Source organism: Mobula birostris, chromosome 17 (assembly GCF_030028105.1).
Source record: "Mobula birostris isolate sMobBir1 chromosome 17, sMobBir1.hap1, whole genome shotgun sequence".
Classification (NCBI taxonomy): domain Eukaryota; kingdom Metazoa; phylum Chordata; class Chondrichthyes; order Myliobatiformes; family Myliobatidae; genus Mobula; species Mobula birostris.
The window spans coordinates 6323483-6350608 of record NC_092386.1 but is presented as its reverse complement, the minus strand read 5'-3'; the positions used below and the strand labels follow the sequence as shown (position 1 = coordinate 6350608).

Below are 27126 nucleotides of genomic sequence, written 5' to 3'. Positions count from 1 at the left end.
GAGGTCTTTTTAAACTTTATGCTCTGTTACCGAAAAATGACCTCTTGTGCAGATTGCAGCCCTCTGATATTTTGTAAACAGTCGATGTTTTGGGTCTTCATCAGGACTGGAAAGAAAAGAGGAAGATGGCAGAATAAAAAAAGGTGAGGTGAGGGGAAGATGGTCAAGGTGGAAGGTGATGGGTGAAGCCAGGTGAGTTGGAAAGGCAAAGGGTTGGAGGAGAAGGAATCTGATAGGAGGGGAGAGTAGACTACGGAAGAACAGGAAGAACAAGCGGCACCGATAGGAGGAGAGGTGATAGGCAGGTGAGGAGAAGAGGTAAGAGGCCAGAGTGGGAACTAGAAGAGGGAAGGGTTGGAGTGGGGCATAGGAAAGAGAGAGGAGTGGAATTCTTGGGGTAACAAAGTCTTCCCACATTGCTATGTAGACAGATGAACATGTCTCATTAACTCAGTGATTTATCCGTAAACTGCATTAATTCTTGAAACTTGATGTATGCTCTGTATTCCTGTCTTCGTGTCAGTTTTATATCATTATTAAATGAAAAGATGTCACAATTATTTTTTTATCTATCTTGTTCCAAAATTAGTTGTTGATGAGACCTGCATTAGACAAAAGGTAAAATGAATTTCTTTAAATGAAAAATTATTCTTGATTTGTAACTCCTTTGCTTACTGACAGGATTTTGAGACAGCGAGGGATATTTGGAAATGTCTCTGTTTCGTGGCAGCTATTTGTCAATGATACTTTACTGCAACCTGGGCAGGAGTTTTCCAAAACATCTGGTATTGTGCTCTTCACTACTGGAGAACTCTGCTCTCCTATAACAGTCCATGCACTTCCCGATGGAATTCCAGAATTTAGTGAAACTTATGTTCTCAGGTTGATCAATGCTTCAGGTATGTGCTCGATGCAAGATATGTTGAATAATAGTCCCACCAAACACATCTTTACCTCACCCCCACTCTCTGTCTTCCATTAGGATCACTCGCTCCATGATTGCCTTGTCTATTCATCCCTTCCCACTTATACCTGCACTTATACTGGCCGAAATGACTCACCTGTCCATTCACCTTCAGGTTCACTTCCATTCAGGGCCCCAAACAGCTCTTCTAGGTGAGGCAACACTTCACCTGCGGATTTGATGGGTTTTACCTATTGTACCCGGTGCTCCTCATTCAGCCTCCCCTATACTGGTGAGACCCGTTGTAAATGTGGGGACTGCTCTATTGAACATCTCTGCTCCATCCACCAAGAGCGGAACTTCCCAGTAGTACTTAAATAGGAATTTTAATTCCTATTCCATATATAACCATATAACAATTACAGCACGGAAACAGGCCATCTCGGCCCTTCAAGTCCGTGCCGAACTCTTACTCTCACCTAGTCCCACCGACCTGCACTCAGCCCATAACCCTCCATTCCTTTCCTGTCCATATAGCTGTCTAATTTAACTTTAAACGACAACATTGAACCTGCCTCAACCACTTCTGCTGGAAGCTCGTTCCACACAGCTACCAGTCTCTGAGTAAAGAAGTTCCCCCTCATGTTACCCCTAAACTTTTGCCCTTTAGCTCTCAACTCATGTCCTCTTGTTTGAATCTCCCCCACTCTCAATGGAAAGAGCCTATCCCCCTCATAATTTTAAATACCTCTATCAAGTCCCCCCTCAACCTTCTACGTTCCAAAGAATAAAGATCCAACTTGTTCAACCTTTCTCTGTAACTTGAGTGATGAAACCCAGGTAACATTCCTATTCCTGTTCTGATATGTTGGTCCATGGCTTCTTCTTGTGCCACAATGAAACCCCTCTCAGAGTGGAGGAGCAATACATATTTTGTTTGGTAGCCTCTAGCCTGATGGTATAGACATTGATTTCTCCTTACGATTTATAAAAAAATTCCCTCTCTTTCCTCTTCTTCTATTCCACACTCTGTCCTCTTACATCATCTCTGCTGTCTTTCACTTGTCCCTTTCTTCCAAGGTCCATTCTCCTCTCCTATCAGATTCCTTCTTCTCCAGCTCTTGACCTTTCCCATTGATCTGACCACCTTTCACCTTCTAGCTGTCCTCCTTCCCCTCCCCCACCTTTTTATTTTGGCATTTTTCCCCTTCCTGATGAGAGGTCTCAGCCTGAAATGTTGACTGTTTATTCCTTCTCATAGATGCTGCCTGACTAGCTGAATCCCTCCAGCATTTTGTGTGTGTGTTTGTGTTGCTCTGGATTTCCAGAATCTGCAGAATTTCTTGTGTTAATGTATCAGTTACCTTGTTGTGTTTAGTATCTGTTCTCTCCTGTTTTGTGGCCCCTCAAGGCTTATTATTTTGCAGTTTATTACTAAACTGATCACTCACTACTAAATCATTTCAACTGCTCTGCATTTGGGTCATATCTTCTCTGCATTTCCTGACAATGAGCCCATGAATTCTACCCACACACGCGAGGGGCAATGTGTAGTAACCAATTAAACTTTCAACCCTTTGGGTCCTCAAGATGAGAGAATAATCGTGGGAGATTGTGCAAGCTCCGTGAATGCCTTGTGTTTGTACGATAACATTGCAGACAGATTTACAATGCATGAAACTCGAGCTTGCATGTGGATATAATGGCCCTCTTGGATTTATGTATGACTCTTAGCATTTCTATATTTTAATGCTTATTTCAAATTTAATATGGGAGAATGTATACAGTATACAAACTGAAATTCCTAGTCTTCGCAGACATCCACAAGACAGAAAAAAACTCAAAGAATGAGTGACAGAAACGTTAGAACCCCAAAGCTCCCCCTCTGACTTGCCCCAGCAAAAGCACCAAACCCCCATTTAGAATGGGAAAACAATCTAACTTTTTTATTAGATATTGATAAAACTATTCAGTTGAATCATTTTGTGACAATTTATTAACTTCTCTGTTAACTTCCCAGGTGGGGCTCCTGGCCCTGGTGGTCAATTATCAAATCAGAGCTTAAGTATCAATGTTGTGATTCCACTTAACGATGATCCTTTTGGAGTTTTCGTCCTGGATGCAGAAAGCCAGGACAGGGAGGTTGCGGAGGACGTGCTCTCAGATGAGGACATGTCATACATTACTAACTTCACCGTTCAGCGACTGCAAGGTGCATTTGGAGATGTTCGAATCGGGTGGGAGATACTGTCCAATGCGTTTAGATACAGACTGCCTGAAATGACGGACTTTATACTGGTTGGAACATTTCCCAGCTCTGTTGAGCTACGTCCTCACACCAGGCGACGACACACGGGTACAGATGCCCTGTACTTTAGTGGGGCAGAGGGTGTGTATGGAACTGTTCACCCAGAATATCAGCCATGGATGAGGAATACAGTTGCAAATTTTACATTGTCTGCTTGGGTGATACCCGATCTCAACACCAATGGGTTTATCATATCGAAGACGAGTGACAATGCCACCATTTATTATGCTATGAAGTTGACGACCAATGAATCCTCCTTGTCAGTAAAGTTTTGCTATAGCGTGTTGAGCTCAAATATTACCCATGTTGCCACGGGAACAGCGTTAAGGTACCTGGATGAAAATACCTGGATGCACATTATAATTGTAGTGGCTGATGGAATGATTGAATTTTATTTGAATGGAATTCTACTTCCTGATGGCGTTAAGCATCTCAGAGGTGAAGCAATCATAGACGGTAAGTGCTAAAGGCTGACTGTTGTGTAGAGTCAGGATGGTATTTCGGAGAAATTAGCGGTGGGTTTTATTATAGAAAGCAAACAGAGTGAACACATAAGACATAGGGGCGGAATTAGGCCATTTGGCCCATTGAGTCTGCTGCATCCTTCCATCATGGCTGATTTATTATCCCTCTCAACCCCATTCTCTTGCCTTCTTCCCATAACCTTTGACCCCCTGACTAATCAAGAACCACTTTGACACCCTGATTAATCATTAAGTATACCCAATGACTTGACCTGTGCAGCGTCCATGGCGATGAATTCCACAGATGCACCACCCCCTGGCTGAAGAAGTTCCTCCTAATTTCTGTTCTAAAGGGACATTCTTGTGCTCTAAGGCTGTGCCCTCTTGTCCTGGACTGCTCCATTATACGTAACATTTTCGCCACATCCACTCTGTCCAGGCCTCTCAGTATTCAATAGTTTTCAATGACGTCCCCCCTCATTCTTCTGAACTCCAGCGAATATGCACCCAGAGCCATCATAGGCTTCTCACACGTTAACCCGTTCATTCCCGGGATCATTCTTGTGAACCTCCTCTAGACTCTACAATGCCAGCATATTCTTTCTTACTATGGGGGCCTAAAACTACTTACAATGCTCCAAGTCTGGTCTGACCCATGCTAACAAATCCTCAGCTAGAGTTGCTGCAGGGTCAGTTTTTTTTAAATCAATGTTTTGGATGTAACCTTTAGTGATTGTGGTGTCTCTATTCATGATTTGAATGCAGCTGTTTTATTTGCTCATTGGTGATCACATATTATAATATAGCAGTGAGATCACTCGATCAGAGTATGATGTTCTCCTGAGGCAATATTTCCTTAATGAAGAACGCCTGTGTGTGACTTTTGTTTAATGTGAGGAGGATGAGGGATGGGCAGCCAGCACAGTGTCATTGACAGATCGGGGTCAGGGTCCAGTGACATGGAATGCAAGATGACTGTGGACTCTTCACTGCTGCAGCCTTCCTCCACCTCCAATACCGTTGTGATGTGTCATCATCTTCTGCCAGCTCCACTGTTGAGGATCACACTTTGTCTGGAGCCTCTCTTTTGACCTGGCCACCAGGGATGTTTCCTACCAGGAACTAAGCTCTAGATAGCATCACTCTCGAGGTCTCAGGAACTCACAAGCCTCTCCATCATGACAAGGTGATGATTGTGATCACCCCATTGATCGCATCCATTGTGTGCGAGCTGGCCAAGTCTTTTCTCAAATTATATACCCATATGACAACCCGCCTCAGAGTACTGAAATGTTACATTTATCCAGATATGTTATATGGATCAGAATGTTGGACAATATCCAGTAACATGAGGAAATGAGGTTTTTGAGGAGGATGCAAAGAATATCATGAATGAAATGAATATCTAACGAGGATGTCATGAACCGAGCAAGCACAAAAAGAGAAATAATGTATGAGATCATGAAAAGGCAACGTGACTTCATTGGACGTGTGATTGGGAAAGAGGAGTTGGAATACACGGTAATTATGGGAAAGATTGAAGGGAAGAAAGCAAAAGGAAGGCAGAGACAAATGATGATGGAGACAGCACTCAGAGAACTGAAAATGAATACCAATGAATTGATCCACTTGGCTCAAAACAGCAGTGTGTGGGCCATGGCAGTCAAAGCTCAAACTGGGCATGGCACCTGATGATGATGATACCCACATGGGATTTATTTGGACCTTTGAAATATCTGAGGAACCAAGGGACCTTGATGCATGCTTTTCGTAAATTCCATTGTATTTTATTTTTTCCCTGTAAAAGCTTTCAAAAAAATTATCTCGTTAGTTGATAGTAACATGTATGTACTTTGGTAATAAATTTACTTTGAACTTCTGTATATACATCCAAGAACTTTGGTGTAGATATCAGAAGTGCAGCAACAGCTTGCACTCAGCATTAGCAAGACCAAGTAATCGATTGTGAACTTGAGGAAGGGGAAGTCGAGGAAAAGCACACTAGTTCTGATCGAGTGGCCAGCAGTGGAAAGGATGAGCAGCATCAAGTTCCTGGGTGTCAGCATCTCAGAAGATCCATCTAGGGGCCAGCATATTAATGAAATTAAAAAGCGGGCACACCAGTGGTTATACTTCATTAGGAGGTTTGAGGAGATTTGGTATGTTTCCAAAGTTGAGCGAATTTCTATAGATCTACCGAGGAGAGCGTTGTGACTGTTTGCATTGCTGTCTGGTATGGAGACGCCACTGCACAGGATCGGAAAAAGCTGCCAAAGGTTGTAAACTCAGCCAGCTCCATCATGGGCACAACCCTCCCCACCTTTGAAAGTATCTTTACATGGTGGTGCTTCAAGAAGGTGGCATCCATTTTGAAGGACCCTCACAATCCAGAGCGCGCCCTCTTATTACTACGCTTTACAGTGTCACTGACCTGAGTTCACCTCCTGCCACTGTCAGTAAGGAGATTGTACGTTCTTCCATGACTGCATGGGTTTCCTCCGAGTGTTCTGGTTTCCTCCCACATTCCACAGGCGTAGTATGGGCAAGCTATGTTGGTGCCAGAGGTATGCTGGGATAATCGGGCTGCCCCAGCACTTCCTCAAGCTGTGCAGGTCATTAACACATTTGATTGTATGTTTTGATGTTCAAAGTAAATGTTATTATCAAAGTTCATATATGTCACCATATACGACCCTGAGTTTCATTTTCCTGTGGGCATACTTAGCAAATCTATGGAATAGTAACTGTAAAAGGATTAATGAAAGATCAACCAGAGTGCAGAAGACAACAAACTCTGTAAGTGCAAATATAAATAAATAGCAATAAATAATGAGAACATGAGCTAAGGAGATGAAGAGTCCTTAAAGTGAGATCATTGGTTGTAGGAACATTTCAGTGATGGAGCAAGTGAGTGGAGTTATCCCCTTTTAGCCAAGAGGCTGATGATTATGGCGTAGTAACTGTTCTTGAACCCGGTGGTATGAGTGCTGAGGCTCTTGTACCTTCTAGCTGATGGTAGCAGCGAGAAGAGAGCATGACCTGGGTGGTGGGAATCTCCGATGATGGATGCTGCTTTTCTAGAGCAATGTTTCATGTAGATGTGCTCAATGGTTGGGAGGGCTTTACCCATGGCAGGTCCAGGACAGGTCCTCTGCAATAGGAACACCCAGGAATTTAAAGCTACTAACCCTGTCCAGGTTTGATCCTCTGATTATTACTGTCTCTTGGACTGCTGGTTTACCTCTCATGAAGTCTAAATCAGTTCCTTGGTCTTGCTGACATTGAGTGTGAGGTGGTTGTTATGACACCACTTAGCCAAACTTTCAGTCTCCCTCCTGTTTGCTGACTCATCACCACCTTTGATTCGGTCTATGACAGTGGAGCTGGAGCTGTGCTTACCCACGCAGTGAGTAGAGCAGGAGGCTGAGCACACAGCCTTGTGGTGCACCACTGTTGAGGGAGATTGTGTAGAAGATGTTGTCAATCCAAAATGCATAGGGTCTGTAAGTGAGGAAATTTCGAGTTCATGTGAAAAATAAAGCAAATCTTTAACCCGTCGGTTGCATCCTTGTCTTGTATGCCTGGTGACCTTGGGTCCCAGGCTTGAGCAAAGAGGCGGTACAAAGTTAGTTTCTCAAGGGCTGTGTTCAGCTTGAGTATGCACCCTGTTTCTGTCAGTATATCACCTTAACCCTTGCCTTCCTGCAACTTCCACAGTAGCTCATTGAACCATTGCTAATTTTATGTACGCAAATACGAGGAATTCTGCAGATGCTGAAAATTCACAAAAAATTCATAAAAGTTGCTGGTGAACGCAGCAGGCCAGGCAGCATCTCTAGGAAGAGGTACGGTCGACGTTTCGAGCCAAGACCCTGACAAAGGGTCTCGGCCCGAAACGTCGACTGTACCTCTTCCTAGAGATGCTAATTTTATGTTATGGCATGTCATTTAATTCATAGTTTGTCTATTCGTCTTGCATGTTTCACATTGTGTTTCATAAGTTAGATTTATGTACCAATGTCATTAAAGGGAATTATATTTTGGATGAAAATTACAATAGTATGTAAAAAAAAAAGCAGTTTTATCTTAAAATGCCACAGTAGCATAGCAGTTAGCTCAACGCTATTACAGCTCGGCAAGTTGGAGTTTGAAGTTCAATCCCAGCATCCTCTGTAAGGAGACTCCCCATGGAATGCGTGGGTTTCCTCCGGGTGCTCTGGTTTCCTCCCACAGTCCAAAGATGTGCTGAGCAGATGAATTGGTCATTGTAAATTGACCTGTGATTAGGTTAGGGTTAAATTGGGGGTTGCTGGGTGGCGCGTCTCGGAGGTCCAGAAAGGCCCATCACACTGTATCTGTAATAGAGAATTCCAAAAGAATAACATTTCCCAAACAATGTTGTGCAGCTCAATTTATTATGCATTTTTGTGTTCATTTCTGATTGTCTCATTATAGGAAGGACAAGGACGCTTTAGAAAGGGTGCAGAGATTTACCAGGACGCTGCCTGGATTAAAGAGCATGTCTTATGAGGATAAGTTGAGTGCAGGAGCAAAGGAGTTGAGAAGTGATTTGTTAGAGGTGTACAAGATGATCAGAGGCTTTGATAGAATTGACAGCCAGCACCCTTTAACCACAAAATGGCAAATTCAAGAAGGAATAATCTTAAGGTGATTGGAGGAAAGTTTAGGGGGGATGTCAGATTGTTTTTACACAGAATGGTAAGTGTGTGTTACGCACTGCCAGGGTTGGTGATAGGGATAGATACATTAGGGACATTTAATAGATAGGCATATGGATGAAAGAAAAATGAGGGGCTATGCAGGAGGGAAGGGTTAGACCACATGGAGTATTGTATTCAGTTCTGGTCCCCTTGTTACAGGAAGGATGTAGAAACTTTAGAGAGGGCGTAGAGGAGATTTACCAGGAAGCTGCCTGGATTGGAGAGCATGTCTTATGGGAATAGACTGAGTGAGCTAGGGCTTTTCTCTTTGAAGTGAAGGAGGATGAGAGTTGAGTTGATAGAGGTGTACAAGATGATAAGAGGCATAGACTGAGTGAACAGCCAGAGACTTTATCCCAGTGCGGAAACGGCTAAAACAAGGGGTCATACTTTTATGGTGATTGGAAGAAAGTATGAGGGGGTGTCAGAGGTAAGTTTTTTACACAGAGGGTGGTGGGTGTGTGAAGGTAGAGGCAGGTATATTAGAAACATTTAAGAAACTCTTGTATAGGCATATGGATAAAAGTAAAATGGAGGATTCTGCAGGAGGGTAGGGTTAGATTGATCTTGGAGTAGACTAAAGGGTCATCACAGTATCGTGGGCTGAATGGCCTGTATTGTGTAGGTTCTAATAACATTACCTCTCAATGAAGTCTAGGGTTGTTAAAGAATGTGGGGAGAAAACACAAATCATGCATTTTTGGAACCATTTAATTTCTAAAGTTTTCACTTTACCAAAGGAGCCACAATGGTCATTGGAAACCTCATGGTAATAGTTGCCTGTATAATAAGTTCCTGATTAGCCAGGGTGTCAAAGGCAGGAAAATGGGATTGACACAGCATGATGGAATGGTAGGGTAGAATCGATGGGCCAAATGGCCCACTTCTGCTGTTATGTCTGATGGGCTCCAAGTACAGCTTCTCCTGTGGTCTCATTAACTGTGTTGTACCATTCTATTTCTACACTCTATGTTCTCCCTCTAGGGCCTGGTTTTCTAACGGTTGGGGCGAATACAGATGGGCAGAACAGGTTCACGGGGCTAATGCAAGATGTGAGAATTTATGTCCGCAAGCTGAATCGAGATGAAATCCATGAAATTCACGCCACTCCGGCGAAGGCTGACCTCCACCCGATCTCTGGGTACCTGGAATACAGAGGAGGAGAGAAAAAGAAGTCGTTTATCGTTGCTGCAAGAGACGATGCTGAGGAGGAAGGGGAAGAATCATTCACCTTGAAACTGACAAGTGTGTATGGTGGAGCCAGGATTTCACAGCACAATGCCACAGCCAGACTGCGAATACAGAAAAGTGACAATGCCAATGGACTGTTTGGTTTCACTGGGACCTGCATTCCACAGGTGAAATATATATACTAACACTTGATTTGAGGTTCACAGGCAAGTCTCTAGTCTAAATTCATGAAACTTGGGCCTTTTAAATTTAGAACTACTGTATATACTTGAAGCTCTGTACCATAGAAAAGACAGTATTTTGGCCTTTACGTCTGTCAGTCTCATCTGCCTTGGCAGTCCAAGTCTCTTCCCACTGGTGACCCTCCCTATTCAGCCTTAAGGTATAAAACTTATGGATTCCAGTTAATTGGGCCACCTTGGGACCAGTACATTTTGGACCAATTTAGCGGCCGCCCCAATTAGCTGAAGTTTCATGGAAATAGTTAAAAAGGTATAAAAATGACAAAGAGCCATTTAATTAAATAACAAATTATGTATTTAAATGAAATACAGACAAATTAGAACACTACTAATACTACTGCAGTACTTATAAAACTGTGTATTAGTTCCGAATAGTTATTGACAGAGTAACTTATCCATGTTGTGTTCTTCTGACAGTAAATGAACAAAATCAGTACGTACACCCAGTGCAAATAATGCAATTCTATTGATTTCATCCTCCAAATCTTCCTTTTTATTATAACATTCAAGTTGATTGTTGCTATCTTCCAATTCGTTGTAGTTTAAGTAGTGAAATCATTTCATTTTCTCTCCTGGCCATTTCTGGCATCTCCAAGCCTGAGTGCTTGAACCTGCAATGAGCAAAGCAGTTCTGAATTGTCTTACTGCTTATTTCTCAACAACTGTCAGTGGAAAAAAAAATCACTGTGTTTTGAGCACAAACACACGCAACTGACGCTATTTAAAAACTTCGCTCAGAATGCGGTGTTGTGTCTAACAGCCACATGAGTGCAAGCAATTAATGCTCGTTAGAAACTGTTCGGTAACAGTCTCCTGCCCCAATTAAGTGGCATACTTTCCCAAATAAATGAATGGAATTCTGGCTATTTACTCGATTAATTTTTGTCTTGAAGAGTTGTCCCAAATAAGTGGCTGCCCTGATTAACCTTTGGTCCAATTAACCAGAATCCACTGTATTTACCTTTTCTCCCATAAGCTTCGGTACTATAGATGCTCCATCACAATGCTTTTCAATGTCCAACAGCAATTTCTCCCAGTCTGTTTTTAGATATGTAATCATTCCCAATCATACTCTCTTCCTATTTCTCTTTGAAGATCTTTTTTCCATGGATATAATTATTTGTATTCATACCCATTTACTGTTGTTTTTGAAGTTTTAAATATCTATGTTCAGTTGATCCAGCAATCACTTTTGTCAGAATGCACCTCATTCTTCCTTTCTTCTTCTCCTAATACATTTCATAAAACATAGGAGCAGCATTAGGCCATTTGCCTGTTGAGTCTGCACCACCATTCCATCATGGCTGATTTATTATCTGACTTAGCCCATTCTCCCTGTAACCTTTGAATCCCCTACTAATCAAGAACCTATCAACCCCCACTTTAAATATACCCAATAACTTGGCTTCCACAGCAGTCTGTTGCAATGAATTCCACAGATTCACCACCCTCTGGCTGAAGAAATTCTTCCTCATCTCTGTTCTAAATGGACGTCCCTCTATTCTGAGGCTGTGCTCTCTGGTCCTAGACTGCCCCTCATCCACTCTGTCGAGGCCTTACAATATTTGAGAGGATTCAATGAGATCCCCATTCATTCCTCTAAACTCCAGCGAGTACACTCCGAATGCCCGTCACACATTAACGCTTTCATTCCCAGGATCTTTTGGTAAACCTCCTGTGGGTCCTCTCCAATGCCAGCAAGTCCTTAATTAGATAAGGAGCACAAGCGAGGCAGGACAGTAGTGTAGTGGTTAGTACAACATTTCATAGTACAGGCAGCTGCCGTCTGTAAGGAATTTGCACGTTCTCCCCTGACCATGTGGGTTTCCTCCCATATTCCAAAAACTTACCAGTTGTTAGGTTAATTGGGGGTTGTAAGTTGTCCTATGATTAGGTTCAAGTTAAATCGGGAGATTGCTGGGTGGCGTGGCTTGAAGGGTTGGAAGGCCCTATTCCACACAGTGTCCCAATAAATATATAAATGAATACATAAATATGTTTTTGTTTAAAACTGCTCGCAATACTTCAAATGTGGTTGGACCAGTGCCTTATAAAGCCTCAGCATTACACTTGGGTATTGCACTAGGTGTGTGTGATGTGAGTAGTTTGGTGGGTGGGAGGGATGGGAAAGGGTCTTGCTTAGTTTTGTCGTTATTTTTGATGTTGGTGCTGTTCTCCTGACTAAGCTATGTTGATCTCTGAATGTGTGGCAACATTTGCAGGCTGGCCCTCAGAACATCCTTGGGTGTAATAGTATTTAACACAAACGACAGATTTCACTGTATGTTTTGACACACGTGATAAATAAATCTGAAGGTGAAGTTCTAGCAACACCTGCTGTATTCAGGATTGTTTAACATCATTTCCTGTACACAAGAATAAAGGGGAACATGACCCACAGAGTCACTGAAAGACAGTCCACAATCAAGGAGCCATTTCTGTGAAGTAGCAGGTCTAGGACACCAATGGCTGTAGGCCACTGTCACGGAGCTAGTTCAATGCCGAGGTGAGTGACGATGGCCGCAGGCCACAGTTGCAGAATCAGTTCAGTACTGAAGCGAGTAAAGCCTCACAGAGTAGACAGCTGAACACCAATTTGTCCTTCGCCCTTGGCCTCGACACTTTAATCTGGCTCAGCACTTAAATTGGCTTAATCTTCAACTTCAGCCTTCACCCCAGGATTCGTCCATCATGGCTTGACTTTCAGGTCTAGACTCTAGGACTTGTCAGTCACTGGTTTGACCTTTAGGGCTAAATGTCTACCCCTCATTTGATAGATATTTTTCTAATTGTCCTGTATTTACTTATTTCTTCTTGAATAGAAATTGTAGCTGTTTCCTTCACAGTGAGCGACCAGTATGACTTTGTGCAGTTTACCAGCAAATCTTTTATTAACTTTTTTGCAGATGGCCAGTGAGGGATCTACAATTTCATGTGTTGTAGAAAGAACAAGAGGAGCCTTGGACTCTGTCTTTGTGAATTACAATATCACACAGGTTGAATTTGACAGCAGTGATGTGAGTGATTTTGTCAACTCCACTGGTACCATCACTTTTGCTCCCCAGCAAAACTCTGAGGTAAAAAGAAATCTAACCACAGAAGAAAGTTAAACACAGGGGTGTACAGCAGTTCTGACCACCATAAGATGGTGTGAACTTTAGTTTTTAATGTCATATTATACTGAATTTCTGATTTCAAATGTATGTATGTATGTTGTTGGTGAATTTTTCAGTGACCACATTAATGTCAGGACATTTGTCTGGTGGCACATGAGGTTGGTAGAATGGCAACTCTCCTTTCTGCTGCATAGTTAACTGAGTTTCTAACAGACATCTATCTGGGGTGGTACACTGTCCCCTCAGGCTGCAAGGCAGCCACCATCATCCTGGTGCCCAGAAGGGTGACAGTATCTGCCAGACCAGTGGCACTGACCTCAATAATAATGTAGTGCTTTGTGTGGCTGTTTATGGATCACATTAAATCCCAGTCTTCCTACCACATTGTACCCTTTCCAATTTGCTTATTGCTCAAGTCGGTCCACTGATGATGTCATAGACTTGCACTCCATTCCGTCCTGCCCCACTTGGAAAATGGTGCCTCAAATTCCAGGATGTTGTTTATTGACTTCAGCTCAGTGTTTATCAGCTGATGGGTAAACTGCCCATGACGGATCTCAACACTTTGTCTGTGACTGGATCCTGGACTTCTTGATAGAAAGGCCACAGTCAGTCCAAGTTGGCAGAAACACCTCTAACACCATTACGCTGAGCACTGGCACTCCCCAGGGCTGCAAGCTCAGCCCACTGCTGATGCATGACAGCATTGCTAGATCCAGTTCAAAAAGTTTGCTGAAGACAACAGTAGTTAGCTTAATCAACAACGACGACAAGTTGGCTTACAGAGAGGAGGTGGAGCGGATGGTGCAATGGTGTGAGCACAACAACTGGCGTCTCAACATGGACATGACCAAAGGGATGATTGTGGACTGTAGGTAGGTGCAGGCTAACTATGGCTCACTGCACATACACAGTTCCTCCGTGGTGAGAGTTAGGAGCACCAAGTTTCTGGGAGTACACATAACGGACTATCTCATCTAGTCTTTCAACACCACTTTGGTTCAGAAAGCACAGCAGCGGCTCCATTTCCTGAGGAGATTGAGATGAAGGAGGTTCCTCCCTTTTCCCATTTTAACCAGGTTTTACAGGAGCAGTATTGAGAGTGTCCTGACCAGCTGCATAACTGTCTGGTATTGGAATTATAAAGTAACTGACCACAAGTCCCTGCAAAACATTGTGAGGACTACTGAGAGGATCATTGGGTCTCTCATCCACCCATTACAGATATTTATCGGGAGCACTGTGTATGCAGGATCCTTCCCATCCCTCCAACAATCTTATTGATCCCCTACCATCAGGCAGGAGGTAACATAGCATTAGGACAAGGACCGAAAGGATGAGAGACAGCTTCTTCCCCTGTGTCATGAGACTACTGAACTCCCTGCCTCCACCCAGGTCTAATCACGTATGAAACACCAGTATTTACTTGTTAACTTGTATCACAAATGCATTTTATGCTGAGTGTCAATCTTCTAAAATATACTTTATTATTTGTTAATTTATTTGTGGTAATATTACTTTGTGTTATGAGTGTGAGTGTTATATGTATTGTGTTGTGCACCTTGTTCTGGAGGAATGTTGTTTTGATTAGTGGTGTACATGCATACAGTTGAACGATATTAAACTTGACTTGACTTGATCTGACTTGCCAGTCTCTGGATGAGAATGTTTTTATTTGAATGGTTCATGTTCAGAGCCTATGGACGATTATGGAAGTTCAAAGAATCTGTAGATCCGCTCCTATCAGGAATACAAGAGCAGCTAGATTTATCCTATGCAATATAAATTACTTTATTCATTTCATGATTTCACTGTTTAAATCATAACATAGTTCATGATTTTTTGCTGTTTGAGCCTGCTCAGTTCCTCCAGCATTCTGTGTGTTGCTGAAGATTTCCAGCGTCTGAAGAACCTCTGGTGTTTAGTAAGAGCACCATGGTAGTGCAGTAGTTAGTGCGACGCTATTACAACTCGGGGCTTCGGAGTTCAGAGTTCAATTCTGGCACCATCAGTAAGGAGATGATTTCACGTCCCCACTATGATACACATGGGTTTCCTCCAGGTACTCCGGTTTCCTTCCACAGTCCAAAGACCTACCGGTTACTAGATCAATTGGTCATTGTAAATTGTCCTGTGATTAGGCCGGGGTTAAATAAGGAGGTTGGTATATGGTGCAGCTTGTTGGGCTGGAAGGGGCTGTTCTGCGGTGTATCTCTAAATAAGAATAAAATAAAGAAATATTACCATTTCTAGAAGTAGTCAACGGCTGATGTTCAAAAGTAGTTGATCAGTTATAACCACCTTATTTCTGAGCATTGGTTATTGATTGGTGACTCTGTTCTCTTGAAGGTTTTGAATGTGCACGTTCTAGATGACAATTTACCTGAGACTGCTGAGCACTTCAGAATTTCCCTGGTTTCTGCGATATCTGGAGATGGAAAAGTCGGCTCAACTCCAACCAGCGGGGCCAGTATTGACCAGGAGAAAGCAAGCACACAAGTCGTAATAAAAGCCAGTGATCACCCATATGGTAATTATGTTAAATTGTTAATTATACACTCGGTGGCCATTTTATTAAGTATACCTGTACACCTCATTAATGCAAATATCTCATCAGCCAATCACGTGCAGAAATTCAGTGCATGCAGACATGGTCAAGAGGTTCAGTTACTGTTCAGCTCAAACATCAGAATGGGGAAGAAAGTGATCTATGTGACTTTGACCGTGGAATGATTGTTGGTGGCAGATGGGTGGTTTGAGTATCTCAGAAACTGCTGATCTTATAAGACATAAAACATAGAAGTAGAATTAGGTCATTCAGCTCATTGAGTCTGTTCCATCGTTCCATCATGGCTTATTTATTATCCCTCTCAACCCCAATCTCCTGCCTTCTCCTCATCACCATTGACAGCTAATCAAGAGAAAATCTGCAGATGCTGGAAATCCAAGCAACACACACCAAATGCTGGAGGAACTCAGCAGGCCACCTGTGGATTAGAGTAAACAGTCGATGTTTCGAGCTGGAAAAAAAGATGAGAGGTTAGAGCAAGAAAGTGAGGGGAGGGGAGGAAGAAGTACAAGGTGGTAGGTGACAGGTGAAACTAGGAGAGAGGGAGGAGTGAAGTAAAGAGCTGGGAAGCTGATAGGTGACAGAGAGAAAGGGCTGAAGAAGAGGCAGTCTGACAGGAGAGGGTGGAAGACCATGGAAGAATGGGAAGAGGGAGGAGCACCAGAGGGAGGTGATGGGTAGGTAAGGAGATGAGGCGAGAGAGGGAAACAGGAAGACCATAAGACATAGGAGCAGAGTTAGGCCATTCAGCCCATCGAGGCGCTCCACCATTTCACCATGGCTGATCCTGGATCCCATTCAATTGCATTCACCTGCCCTCCCGTATCCCTTAATGCCCAACTAATTGGAAATCTATCAACCTCTGCTTTGAATGTACCCACGGACCTGGCCTCCACTGCAGTCTGTGGCAGAGCATTCCACAGATTCAGCACACTTTGGCTAAAAAAATTCCTCCTTACTTCTGTTCTAAAAGGTTGTCCCTCAATTTTGAGGCTGTGCCCTCTAGTTCTGAAAAGCCCCACCAGAGGAAACATCCTCTCCACATCCACTTTATCTAGTCCTTTCAACATTCAGTAGGTTTCAATGAGCTCCCCACGCAACTCCAATGACAGTACATCCTTTCTGAGATATGGGACCCAAAATCGTTGACAATACTCCAAGTACAGCCTGACTAGTATCAGCTTCAGCATTATCTCCTTGTTTTTATATTCAATTCCCCTTGAAATAAATGCCAACATTGCATTTGCCTTCTTTACCACGCACCCTGTAAATTAACCTTCTGGAAGTCTTGCACGAGGATTCCTAAGTCCCTCGGCACCTCTGATGTTTGAACCTTTTCCCCATTTAGGTAACAGTCTGCACTATTGTTTCTTTTACCAAAATACATTGTTATACATTTCCCAACACTGTATTACATCTGCCACTTTTTCCCATTCTTCCAATAAGTCCTGCTGCAATCCCCAGCACTCCCTACCCCTCCACCTATATTCCGCAAAGCCATCAATCTCATTATCTAAATCATTGACTAACAATGTGAAAAGTAGCGGTCCCAGAACTGACCCCTGAGGAACACCACTAGTCACTGGCAGTCAACCAGTAAAGGCCCCCTTTATTCCCACTCACTGCCTCTTGCCTGTCAGCCATTCCTCTATCCATGCCAGTATCTTTCCTGTAACACCATGGGATTTTATCTTGTTAAACTGCCTCATGTAAGGTACCTTATCAAATGCCTTCTGAAAATCTAAGTAAATGACATCCACTGCCTCTCCTTTATCCACCCTGCTTGTTAATTCCTCGAAGAATTTTAACAAATTAGTCAGGCTAGATTTTATTTCACAGAAACCTTGCTGACTTTGACTTATTTTATCATTAGTCTCCAAGTGCCCCGAAACCTTGTCCTCATCCTCAAAGTGGAATGGCGAAGGAGGTGGGTTAATTACTGGAAGTTCTGGAAATCAATGTTCTTGCCATCAGGTTGGAGGCTGCCCAGGTGGAATATTAGGTGTTGTTCCTCCAACCTGAGTGTGGCGTACTGCGGCAGTAGAGGATGCCACGGACTGACATATCGGAATGGGAATGGGAAGTAGAATTAAATTGGGCGGCCACTGGGAGATCCGGTTTTTCTAGCAGGTGGAGAGTTGGTGCTCGGTGAAGTGGTCTCCCAATCTACATTGGATCTCACTGACATACAGAAGACCACATTGGGAGCACGGGACACAGTAGGTGACCCTAACAGGCTCACAGGTGAAGTGTCCCCTCAACTGGAAGGAGTGTTTGGGCCCTGGATGGTAGTGAGGGAGGAGGTGTAGGGGCAGGTGAAGCACTTGTTCCGCTTGCAAAGATAAGTGCCGGGAGGGAGATCGGTGGGGAGAGACGAATGACCAAGATATTCGCATAGGGAGCAATCCCAACGGAAAGTGGGAGGGTGGTGAGGGAGGGGAGGGAAAGATGTGCTTGGTGGTGGGATATTTGGAAATGGCACAAGTTATGCAGAATTATGCACTGGACGGGCGTGGGGGGGCGCTACTGAGGTGGTAGGTGAGGACAAGAGGATCCGTATCCCTGGTGGGGTGGCAGGACGATGGGGTGAGGGCAGACGTGCATGAAATGGAAGAGATGCGAGTGAGGGCAGTGTTGATGGTGGAGGAAAGAAAGCCCTTTTCTTTGAAGAGGGATGGCATCTCATTAGTTCTGGAATGAAAAGCCTCACCCTGAGAGTAGATACGGTGAAGACAGAGGATTCTCCCTTCCCCAGCCCTTTATCTCTTCCACCTAACAGCTTTTCAGCTCTTTATTCCACCCCTACCCCTCTTTCCATTTCATCTATCATCTACTACCTTGGTACTTCTTCCTCTCCTCCCCCTACCTTCTTGCTCTAAATTCTCATCCTTTTTTCCAGTCCTGTTGTAAGGTCTCGGCCCAAAACGTCAACTGTTTGCTCTTTTCCATAGATGCTGAGTTCCTCTTGCATTTTGTGTGTGTTGTTAATCAAGAACTTAGCAATTTCTGCTTTAAATATACCAGATGACTTTGCCTCCACAGCCATCGATGGCAATGAATTCCACAAATTCAAAACTCTTTGTCTAAAGAGCTTCCTCTTCATCTCAGTCTAAATGGACATCCCTCTATTCTGAACTGGTGTCCCCTGGTCCTAGATTCCCTTATTATAGGAAACATCCTCTCCATATCCACTCTACTTCATCCTTTTAATAGTCAATAGGTTTCATTGCGGTTCCCCCTTGTTCTTCTAAGCTTCAGTGAGTAAAGGCCCAGTGCCATCAAATGCTCCTCATACATTAGCTCTTTCATTCCTGGAATAATTCTTGTGAAACTCCTCTGGACTCTTTCTAATGCCAATACATCTGAGATTTTCACACATAACAGTCTCTAGAGTTTACAGAGAAAAGTGCGTAAAACAAAAAAAGATGTTCTGTGGGTGAAACTGCCCTGTTAATGAGGGAGGTCAAAGGAGAATGGCCGACTGGTTCAAGCTGACAGGGAGTCGACATGAACTCAAATAACCACGCGTTACAACAGTGGTGTGCAGAAGAACATCTCTGAATGCACAACATGATGAACCTTGATGTGGACGGGCTAGAATAGCAAAAGGTCTTACCTAATAAAGTGGGACTGAATGTATATGTCAAAGTAGTTGCCACAGAACAGCTTTGATTAAATTATGATACTGACTCTCAATGCAGTTCCTGCCTAAAGTATGACCACCCTATTTATGCCCATCCTATGCATTCAATCAGGCATTTGAGAGGCAATTGATAGCTGCTAAGGTACTCTCAATTACCTGGCAATAGGGTTTGCAGCCACAACCTGTGAACTGCTTAGGTTATGAACACTTCTTTAAGGTTAAGATTATGAACATTATGAGTGATTTCCATCATCAAGGACCCCCACCATCCAGGCCATGCTCACTGCTGCCATCAGGAACAAGTTACAGGAGCCTCAGGACTCACACCACCTGGTTCAGGAACAATTATTACCCCTCAACCAACAGGCTCTTGAACCAGAGAAGCAGCATGCAAAGGCCCTTCTGGCCCTTCGTACCATGCCGCAGCAATCTACCAATTTAACCCCAGCCTAATCACAGGACAATTTACAATAACTGCTATGTCTTTGGATTGTCAGAATCAGAATCAGGTTTAATATCACCGGCATATGTTGTGAAACTTGTTAACTTTGTGGCAACAGTACAATGCAATACATGATAAATACAGAAAAAAAACTGAATTACAGTAAATATATGTCTCTCTCTCTCTCTCTCTATATATATATATATATATATATAATATATATATATCTCTCTCTCTCTCTATATATATGAAATAGTTAAGTTAAAATAAGTAGTTCAAAAACAGAAATAACAGAAAGTGGTGAGGTAGTGTTCACGGGTTCAGTGTCCATTCAGAAATCGGATGGCAGACGGGAAGAAGCTGATGCTGAATCACTGAGTGTGTGCCTTCAGGCTCCTGTACCTCCATTGTGACGGTAACAATGAGAAGAGAGCATGTCCTGATGGATACTGCCTTCCTGAGACACCACCTACGGATGCTGGTACCCATGATGGAGCCGACTAATTTTACAACTTTCTACAACTTACTTCAATCCTGTGCAGTAGCACCACACCACCCCCCCCACCCCCCACCGAAATACCAACAGTGATGGAGCTAGTCAGAACGCTTTCCACGGTACATCTGTAGAATTTTTCGAGCGTTTTAGTTAACAAACCAAATCTCCTCAAACTCCTAATGAAATATAGACACTGTCTTGCCTTCTTTATAGCTGCATCGATATGTTGGGACCAGGTTAGATCCTCAGAGATCTTGACATCCAGGAGCTTGACATAGCTCACTTTCTCCACTTTCGATCCCTCTATGAGGATTGGTATGTGTTCCTTCGTCTTACCCTTCCTGAAGTCCACAATCAGCTCTTTGGTCGTACTAACGCTGAGTGCAAGATCGTTGCTATGACACCATTTAGCTAGCTGGCATACCTCTCTCTTGTATACCCTCTTGCCACCATTTGAGATTCTGCCATAAATGGTTGTATCATCAGCAAATTTAGAGATGACATTTGAGCTATGCTTAGCCACTCATCCATGTGTATAGAGAGAGTAGAGCAATGGGCTAAGCACCCATCCTTGAGGTGCCCGAGTGTTGACTGTCAGTGAAATGGAGATATATTAACCAATCTGCACAGATTGTTGGTCTTCCGGTTAGGAAATGGAGGAAACAGTTGCAAAGGGGAGGTATAGATGCCCAAGTTCTGTCGCTTCTGAGAGGAAACCAGAGCATCCAGAGGAAAGCCACGCATTCCATAGGGAGGACATATAAACATCAAATTCTTTATCTCACGTTCTTCTTTGTCTTAGTTGTTTTCACCACTTGTCATAAGCAAATCACCATTATCATAACAGATTCTGCAGATGCTGGAAACTCAAAGCAACACAGACAAAATGCAGGAGGAACTCCCCAGGTCAGGCAGCATCTATGGAGAGGAATAAACATCTGATGTTTCCAGCCCAGACTATTATCAGGACTGGAAAGGAAGGGAGAAGATGTCAGAATAAGAAGGTGCGGGGAAGAAAGGAGGACAAGCTGGGAGGTGATAGGTGAGACCACGTGGGTGGGGGAGTGTGGCATTAATGGCTGGGAGGTGATAAGTGGGAATGGCAAAGAGCTGGAGACGAAGGAATTTTTTAGGAGAGGAGTGTGGATCCTGGGAGAGAGGGATACCTCCAATATCAGTCAATTTGTTTCCCTTCCCAGAAAATGGTAACACACCTAAACTAAATTACCGGCACTAATAAACTGTAACCTACAATATGAGTTGTATAGCAACACACATAAAAGTTGCTGGTGAACGCAGCAGGCCAGGCAGCGTCTCTTGGAAGAGGTACAGTTGACGTTTCGGGCCGAGACCCTTCATCAGGACTAACTGAAAGAAGAGCTAGTAAGAGATTTGAAAGTGGGAGGGGGAATTCCTGGCCTGCTGCGTTCACCAGCAACTTTTATGTGTGTTGCTTGAAATTTCAGCATCTGCAGATTTCCTCGTGTATATGAGTTGTATATTAGGTACCTCCTGTACCTAATTAAGTGGCTACTGAGTGTACGTTTCCACTGTAGTGTAGCTGTTAGCACAGCACTATTACAGCTTGGGTCAGAATTCAAAGTTCTATCCTCCCCGTGGAATGTGTGGCTTTTTGCTGGGTACTGCGGTTTCCTCCCACAGTCCAAAGACATACTGGGCAAGTTAATTGGTCATTGAAAATTGTCCCATGATTTGGGTTGGGGTAAATTGGAATTGTTGGGGTTGCTGGGCAGTGTGGCTCAAAGGGCCGGAAGGACCTATTCTGTGCTGTATCTCTGAATAAAATAAAACTTTTTATTTAAACATTAGAGTCAGAATCAGGTTTATTACTGCTGGCATACTGTATGTTGTGAAATTTGTTTTGTGTTGGTGGTACAGTGCAACATACAAAACAGTTGCTGTAAAATAAATAAATAGTGCAAAAGAGGAATAATGGGGTCATGTTGATGGGTTCATGGACCATTCTGAAATCTAATAGCCGAGGGGAAGAAGCTGTTCTTTAAATGCTGAGCATGGGTCTTTGGGTCTTTGGGTCTTCAGGCTCCTGTACCTCCTTCACCATGATAGTAATGAAAACTGGGCATGTCCTGGATGGGAAGGGTTCTGGATGTTTAAATGTTATAATTAAGCCTTAATCAGCCCAAAGCTCGCAGTTCTGTGCCAGAAATGTCAACCCTTCACAGATGCTTCCTGACTCTCTGAATTCCTCCAGTAGTGTCCTTTTACTCCAGATTACTGCATCTGCAGCCTGTAGCTTTCGGAAATATCATATGCACTGTCACCTTTTTCAGGTTTGCTGCAGTTTTCTACTGGGCCACCACCTGATGCAGATGTCATTGTCTCTCCTGCACTTTCTGTGCCAAGCATTACCGTGAAGGAAGAAATCGGTTCAGTCAGACTGCTCGTAGTTCGTGCACAGGGGCTTCTGGGTAATGTTGCTGTGGCATACCAAACTGTTCCTCTGACAGCTACCAGTCCATCTGATTACCAAGTAAGCAATAATATTTTGTTGTTTGGAACATGAAACAGAACAGTACAGACATTACAGGCACTTCAGCCGAAAATATTGAGCCGACATTTTAACCTACTCTAAGATCAATCTAACTCTTTCCTCCCACATAGCCCTCCATTTTTCGTTCATCCATTTGCCTATCTCGTCCCTAATATATCTGCCTCTACCACCAGCACCGATAGCATGTTCCACACACTCAACACTCTGTTTTAAAAAAAAACTTACCTCTGACATCCTCCCCATACTATCCTCCAATCACCTTAAAATGAGGCCTCCTTGTACGAGCCATTTCCATCCCATGAAAACGACTCCGGCTGCTCACTCGATCTATGTCTCTTATTACCTTGTGCATCTTTATCAAGTCATCTCCCATCCTCCTTCGCTCCAAAGAGAAAGACCCCAGCTTGCTGAACCTATCCTCCTGCTCTCTAATCGAAGTGGAGTCCTGGTAAATCTCCTCTGCACCCTCTAAGCTTCCAGTCGTTCTATAATGAGGCGACCAGAACTGAACACAATATTCCAAGTGTGGTGTAAGGGTAGGATCCTTCTTATCTAGTTTTACTTAGCTGGACAAATCATATTATTAACAACTTTTCCAGAGCCATACACATTATGTTGTGTCTGCAAAGCTCCTGAGCATTGACGATGATTCATGCCATCTGTCCAACAATCTCTCTGACCCCTTACCATCAGGAAGGAGGCACTGTAACATTAGGATAAGGACTGTTAGGACAGGGTAACAGTTTCTGCCCGCAGGCCGTAAGATGACTGAACTCCCTGTCACCACCCGGGTCTCATCACACATGACATAGCAGTAGCGTTATATTGCTTACTTTTTACTTGTGTTGTAAAAGCACCTTATTATTTGTGGTAACATTACTTTATGTGTCATGTGTGTGAGTTATACGTGCTGTGTTGTGCACCTTGGCCCTGAGGAACATTGTTCTGATTGGGCGGTATACATGTGTACTGTTGAATGACAAACTGAACTTCAAAGATTCATTTTGTTAAAGTATGCATGTACAGTGCAACTCTGCTATTTGTCTACTCCAGATAGCCACTAAATACAGAGAGAACGTGGGTGTTGATGAAAGAAAAGACATCAACCCCAAGCCCCGCGCAAAAAAGAAGGGAGACAAAACTAGCAGACCCCAAAATCCCTCTCCCCACAGCAAAAAACAGCGACAATGACAATCCCTAACCCCTCATTCGTAAAAAAGAACAGTGATAGCATCACCAAATCCCCAACTCACCCTCTTAGACACAAAAATTAACAGATCACCCATCCTCCAGTCAACCACAAGATAGAAAACACTGAAACGCTGAAGGAAACCAATATAAAGTACTGTTCAATAATCACATAGATCTCAGAATATTGGAAACATTTTTCCTCTTGTGTACAACGAGAACAGCTGCATGAATTTACTCCTTCTGTAAAGAGTGACCGTCGAGCCGGGTCCTAACGCCACCGATCTGAGGCCAGATGCGCCAATCCGAACTTGAACCTGCATTCTGTGCATGCTACCTCAACAATGTCGTTGCAACAGGATACAATGTCACCGAAGTGTAGCTGTTACCTTTCATTTTACTTGATCTTCATTGGATCAGGAAACTCTATCCATCTATCCATTGTGGCAAACAGCTCATGGCAAGGAATGTACAAGTGTTGCGATTGTGTGATTGTAATGAGCTTAACTAGTTTTCTTCATTGTCTTTTTTGTCAAAGTATTAAGTAATTTCTATTAACACACATCAAAGTTGCTGGTGAACGCAGCAGGTCAGGCAGCATCTCTAGGAAGAGGTACAGTCGACGTTTCAGGCCGAGACCCTTCGTCAGGACTTGAATTTCCAGCATCTGCAGAATTCCTGTTGTTTAAGTAATTTCTATTCTACAGTTTCATGGAGACCTGAACCTGGTGACATCTCAGCCAAGTGGCCTTTCTCCATTTGCCCTTTTATAAGCACCTTTTTGCTACGAATATTTGGCTGAGCCAGCAGCCCACCCATCACCAAAGCCTATATAAATCGAGCTGATTCTTGCACTGTCAGGCCAGAATGGATTCACTCATCAGACAATAAAATAAAAAAAAAAAGTCCCATTTGATTACCAGCAGTATTTGCCCTAAGTATTATTAGCATTTTCTTTTTTTTTTAAGGCAAATCCATGCTTTCAAGTGGATAATAGATAGATAATTCATTGATCCCAAAGGAAATTACAGTGTCACAATGCACAGATATACAAATATACAAATATTAGAAGAGAAGTAAGAAAGAATGAAAAATAAGTTACCACAAACAGTCTAACAGGAGGGGGTCATTACTCCCCTGGCTACAGGTTGACTTAATATAGAGCCTAATGGCTGAGAATAAGAATGACCTCATATCACGCTCTTTGGAGCAGCACAGTTGTCTTGTTCTATTACTAAAAGTGCTCCTCTGTTCAGCCAAGGTGGCATGCAGAGGGTGAGAAACATTGTCCAGAATTGCCAGGATTTTCCGTAGTGTCCTTTGTTCTACCACAGCCTCCAGTGTGTCCAGTTTGACTCCTATAAGAGAGCCAGCTTTTCTAATCTGTTTATTGAGCCTGTTGGCATCACCCATGTTGATGCTGTTGCCCCAAGCACACCACTGCATAGAAGATTGTACTGGCGACAACAGACTGGTAGAACTTGTAAAAGAGAAGATGAAATGAGCCGTGGCCCGGCCAAGCATCAACGCCCCAATTCACATTGCCTTAGCTGTTGTCCTTATTGAACGATATGTGCTGCTTAGTGAATGGACTTGGGCATTTTCTGATTTATATGTCTCAACTTCCTCCTTAAAAACTGAAACTCGTTTCACTGTTTTCAGATGAAACTGGGCGTTTTTTAAAATCACAGCATACCAGCACTTTACGATAACATTTGTTGCCTTCTATGTATAATCCCGGTATCTTTTTAAAGTTCCTTTACAGCAAATGATCTGAATCTCAATCAGTTTTATTATTGTCACTGATTAATATGATGTGAAATTTGTTTTGATGCAGCTGTGCAGTGCAAAACCATAACAATAGGTCATGGTGGATAGAACATAGAGCTCAGGCCCTTCAGCCCACAATGTTATGCCAACCTTGTAATTTACTCTAAAAAATCTATCTTCCTCCCTACATAGTCCTCCAATTTTCTATCATTCATGTGCTTATCTAAGAGTTTCTTAAGTGCCCCTAATGTACTTGTCTCAACCGCCATCCTTGGCAGGCTAATTCCACACATCCACTATCTCTGACATTCCCCCTACCTATACTTTCCTCCAATCACCTTAAAATTATACCCCCTAGTTTTAGCTATTTCCACCCTGCGAAAAAGTCTCTGGCTGTCTACTTGATCTATGCTTCATTTTATTTTGTAATATCTCTATCAAGTCTCTTCTCCTTCTTTACCACAAGGAGAAAACCCCTAGCTCAATCAGCTTACTGTACCATCATTAGACATGCCCTCTAGACTAGGCAGTGTCATAGTAAATATCCCTTGCGCCCTCTCTGAAGCTTCCATATCCTTCCTATAATGAGGTGACCAGAACTGAACACAACATTCCAAGTGCGGTCTAACCAGGGTTTTATAGAGCTGTAACACTACCTTGCAACTCTTGAACTCATTCGCCCCACTAATGAAGGCCAATGTACCATATGTCATTTTAACAATCTGATCAACGTATTTCTAACTAAAAATAACATGCCAGCATATCAGTGCCTCCCAAATCAACAAGAATATGGAAACACTGCACCCCCCACAAACAGGAGCCCCTCCAAATCACATACCATTCTGACTTGGAAATACACTCAGTAGCTACTTTATTAGGTACACCTGTACGTCTGCCCGTTAATACAAATATCTAATCAGCCAATTATGTGGCAGCAACTCAATGCATAAAAGCATGCCAACATGGTCAAGAGGTTCAGTTGTTCAGGCCAAACATCAGAATGAGGAAAAAATGTGATCTCAGTGACCTTGACTGTGGAATGATTGTTGGTGCCAGATGGGGTGATTTGAGTATCTCAGAAACTGCTGTTCTCCTGGGATTTTCAGGACCAACAATCTAGAGTTTACAGAGAATGGTGCAGATAAACAAAAGTCATCCAATGAGTGGTAGTTCTGTGGGCGAAAAACACCTTATTAATTAAAGAGGACAGAAGAGAATGGCTAGACTGGTTCAAGCTGACAGGGAGGCAACAAAACTCAAACACAGAAGAGATTCAGCAGATGCTGAAAAATGAGTAACACACACACACACACACACACACACACACACACACACACACACACACATACACACACAATGCTGGAGGAATTCAGCGGGTTAGACTGTGTCTGTGGAGATGAATAAACAGCTGATATTTCATGCTGTTCAAGGAGCAGTGTCTCAGAAAGGCAGCGTCTATTATTAAGGACCTTTTTTTCACTGTTACCATCAGGTAGGAGGTACGAAGCCTGAAGGCACACACTCTGTGATTCAGGAACA

The 27126-nt window shown here is 43.1% G+C and overlaps 1 protein-coding gene across 1 annotated transcript in view; it reads left to right on the top strand.

The window, feature by feature from the left end:
- adgrv1 (adhesion G protein-coupled receptor V1) overlaps nucleotides 1–27126 on the top strand; it is a 525473-nt gene that overhangs the window by 100275 nt on the left and 398072 nt on the right. The window contains exons 18-23 of the mRNA XM_072281026.1: nucleotides 682–899; nucleotides 2925–3668; nucleotides 9382–9755; nucleotides 12737–12907; nucleotides 15296–15476; nucleotides 22409–22608. Of these exons, the coding sequence (XP_072137127.1) occupies nucleotides 682–899; nucleotides 2925–3668; nucleotides 9382–9755; nucleotides 12737–12907; nucleotides 15296–15476; nucleotides 22409–22608 (1888 nt within the window). The remainder of the gene's footprint in view (nucleotides 1–681; nucleotides 900–2924; nucleotides 3669–9381; nucleotides 9756–12736; nucleotides 12908–15295; nucleotides 15477–22408; nucleotides 22609–27126) is intronic.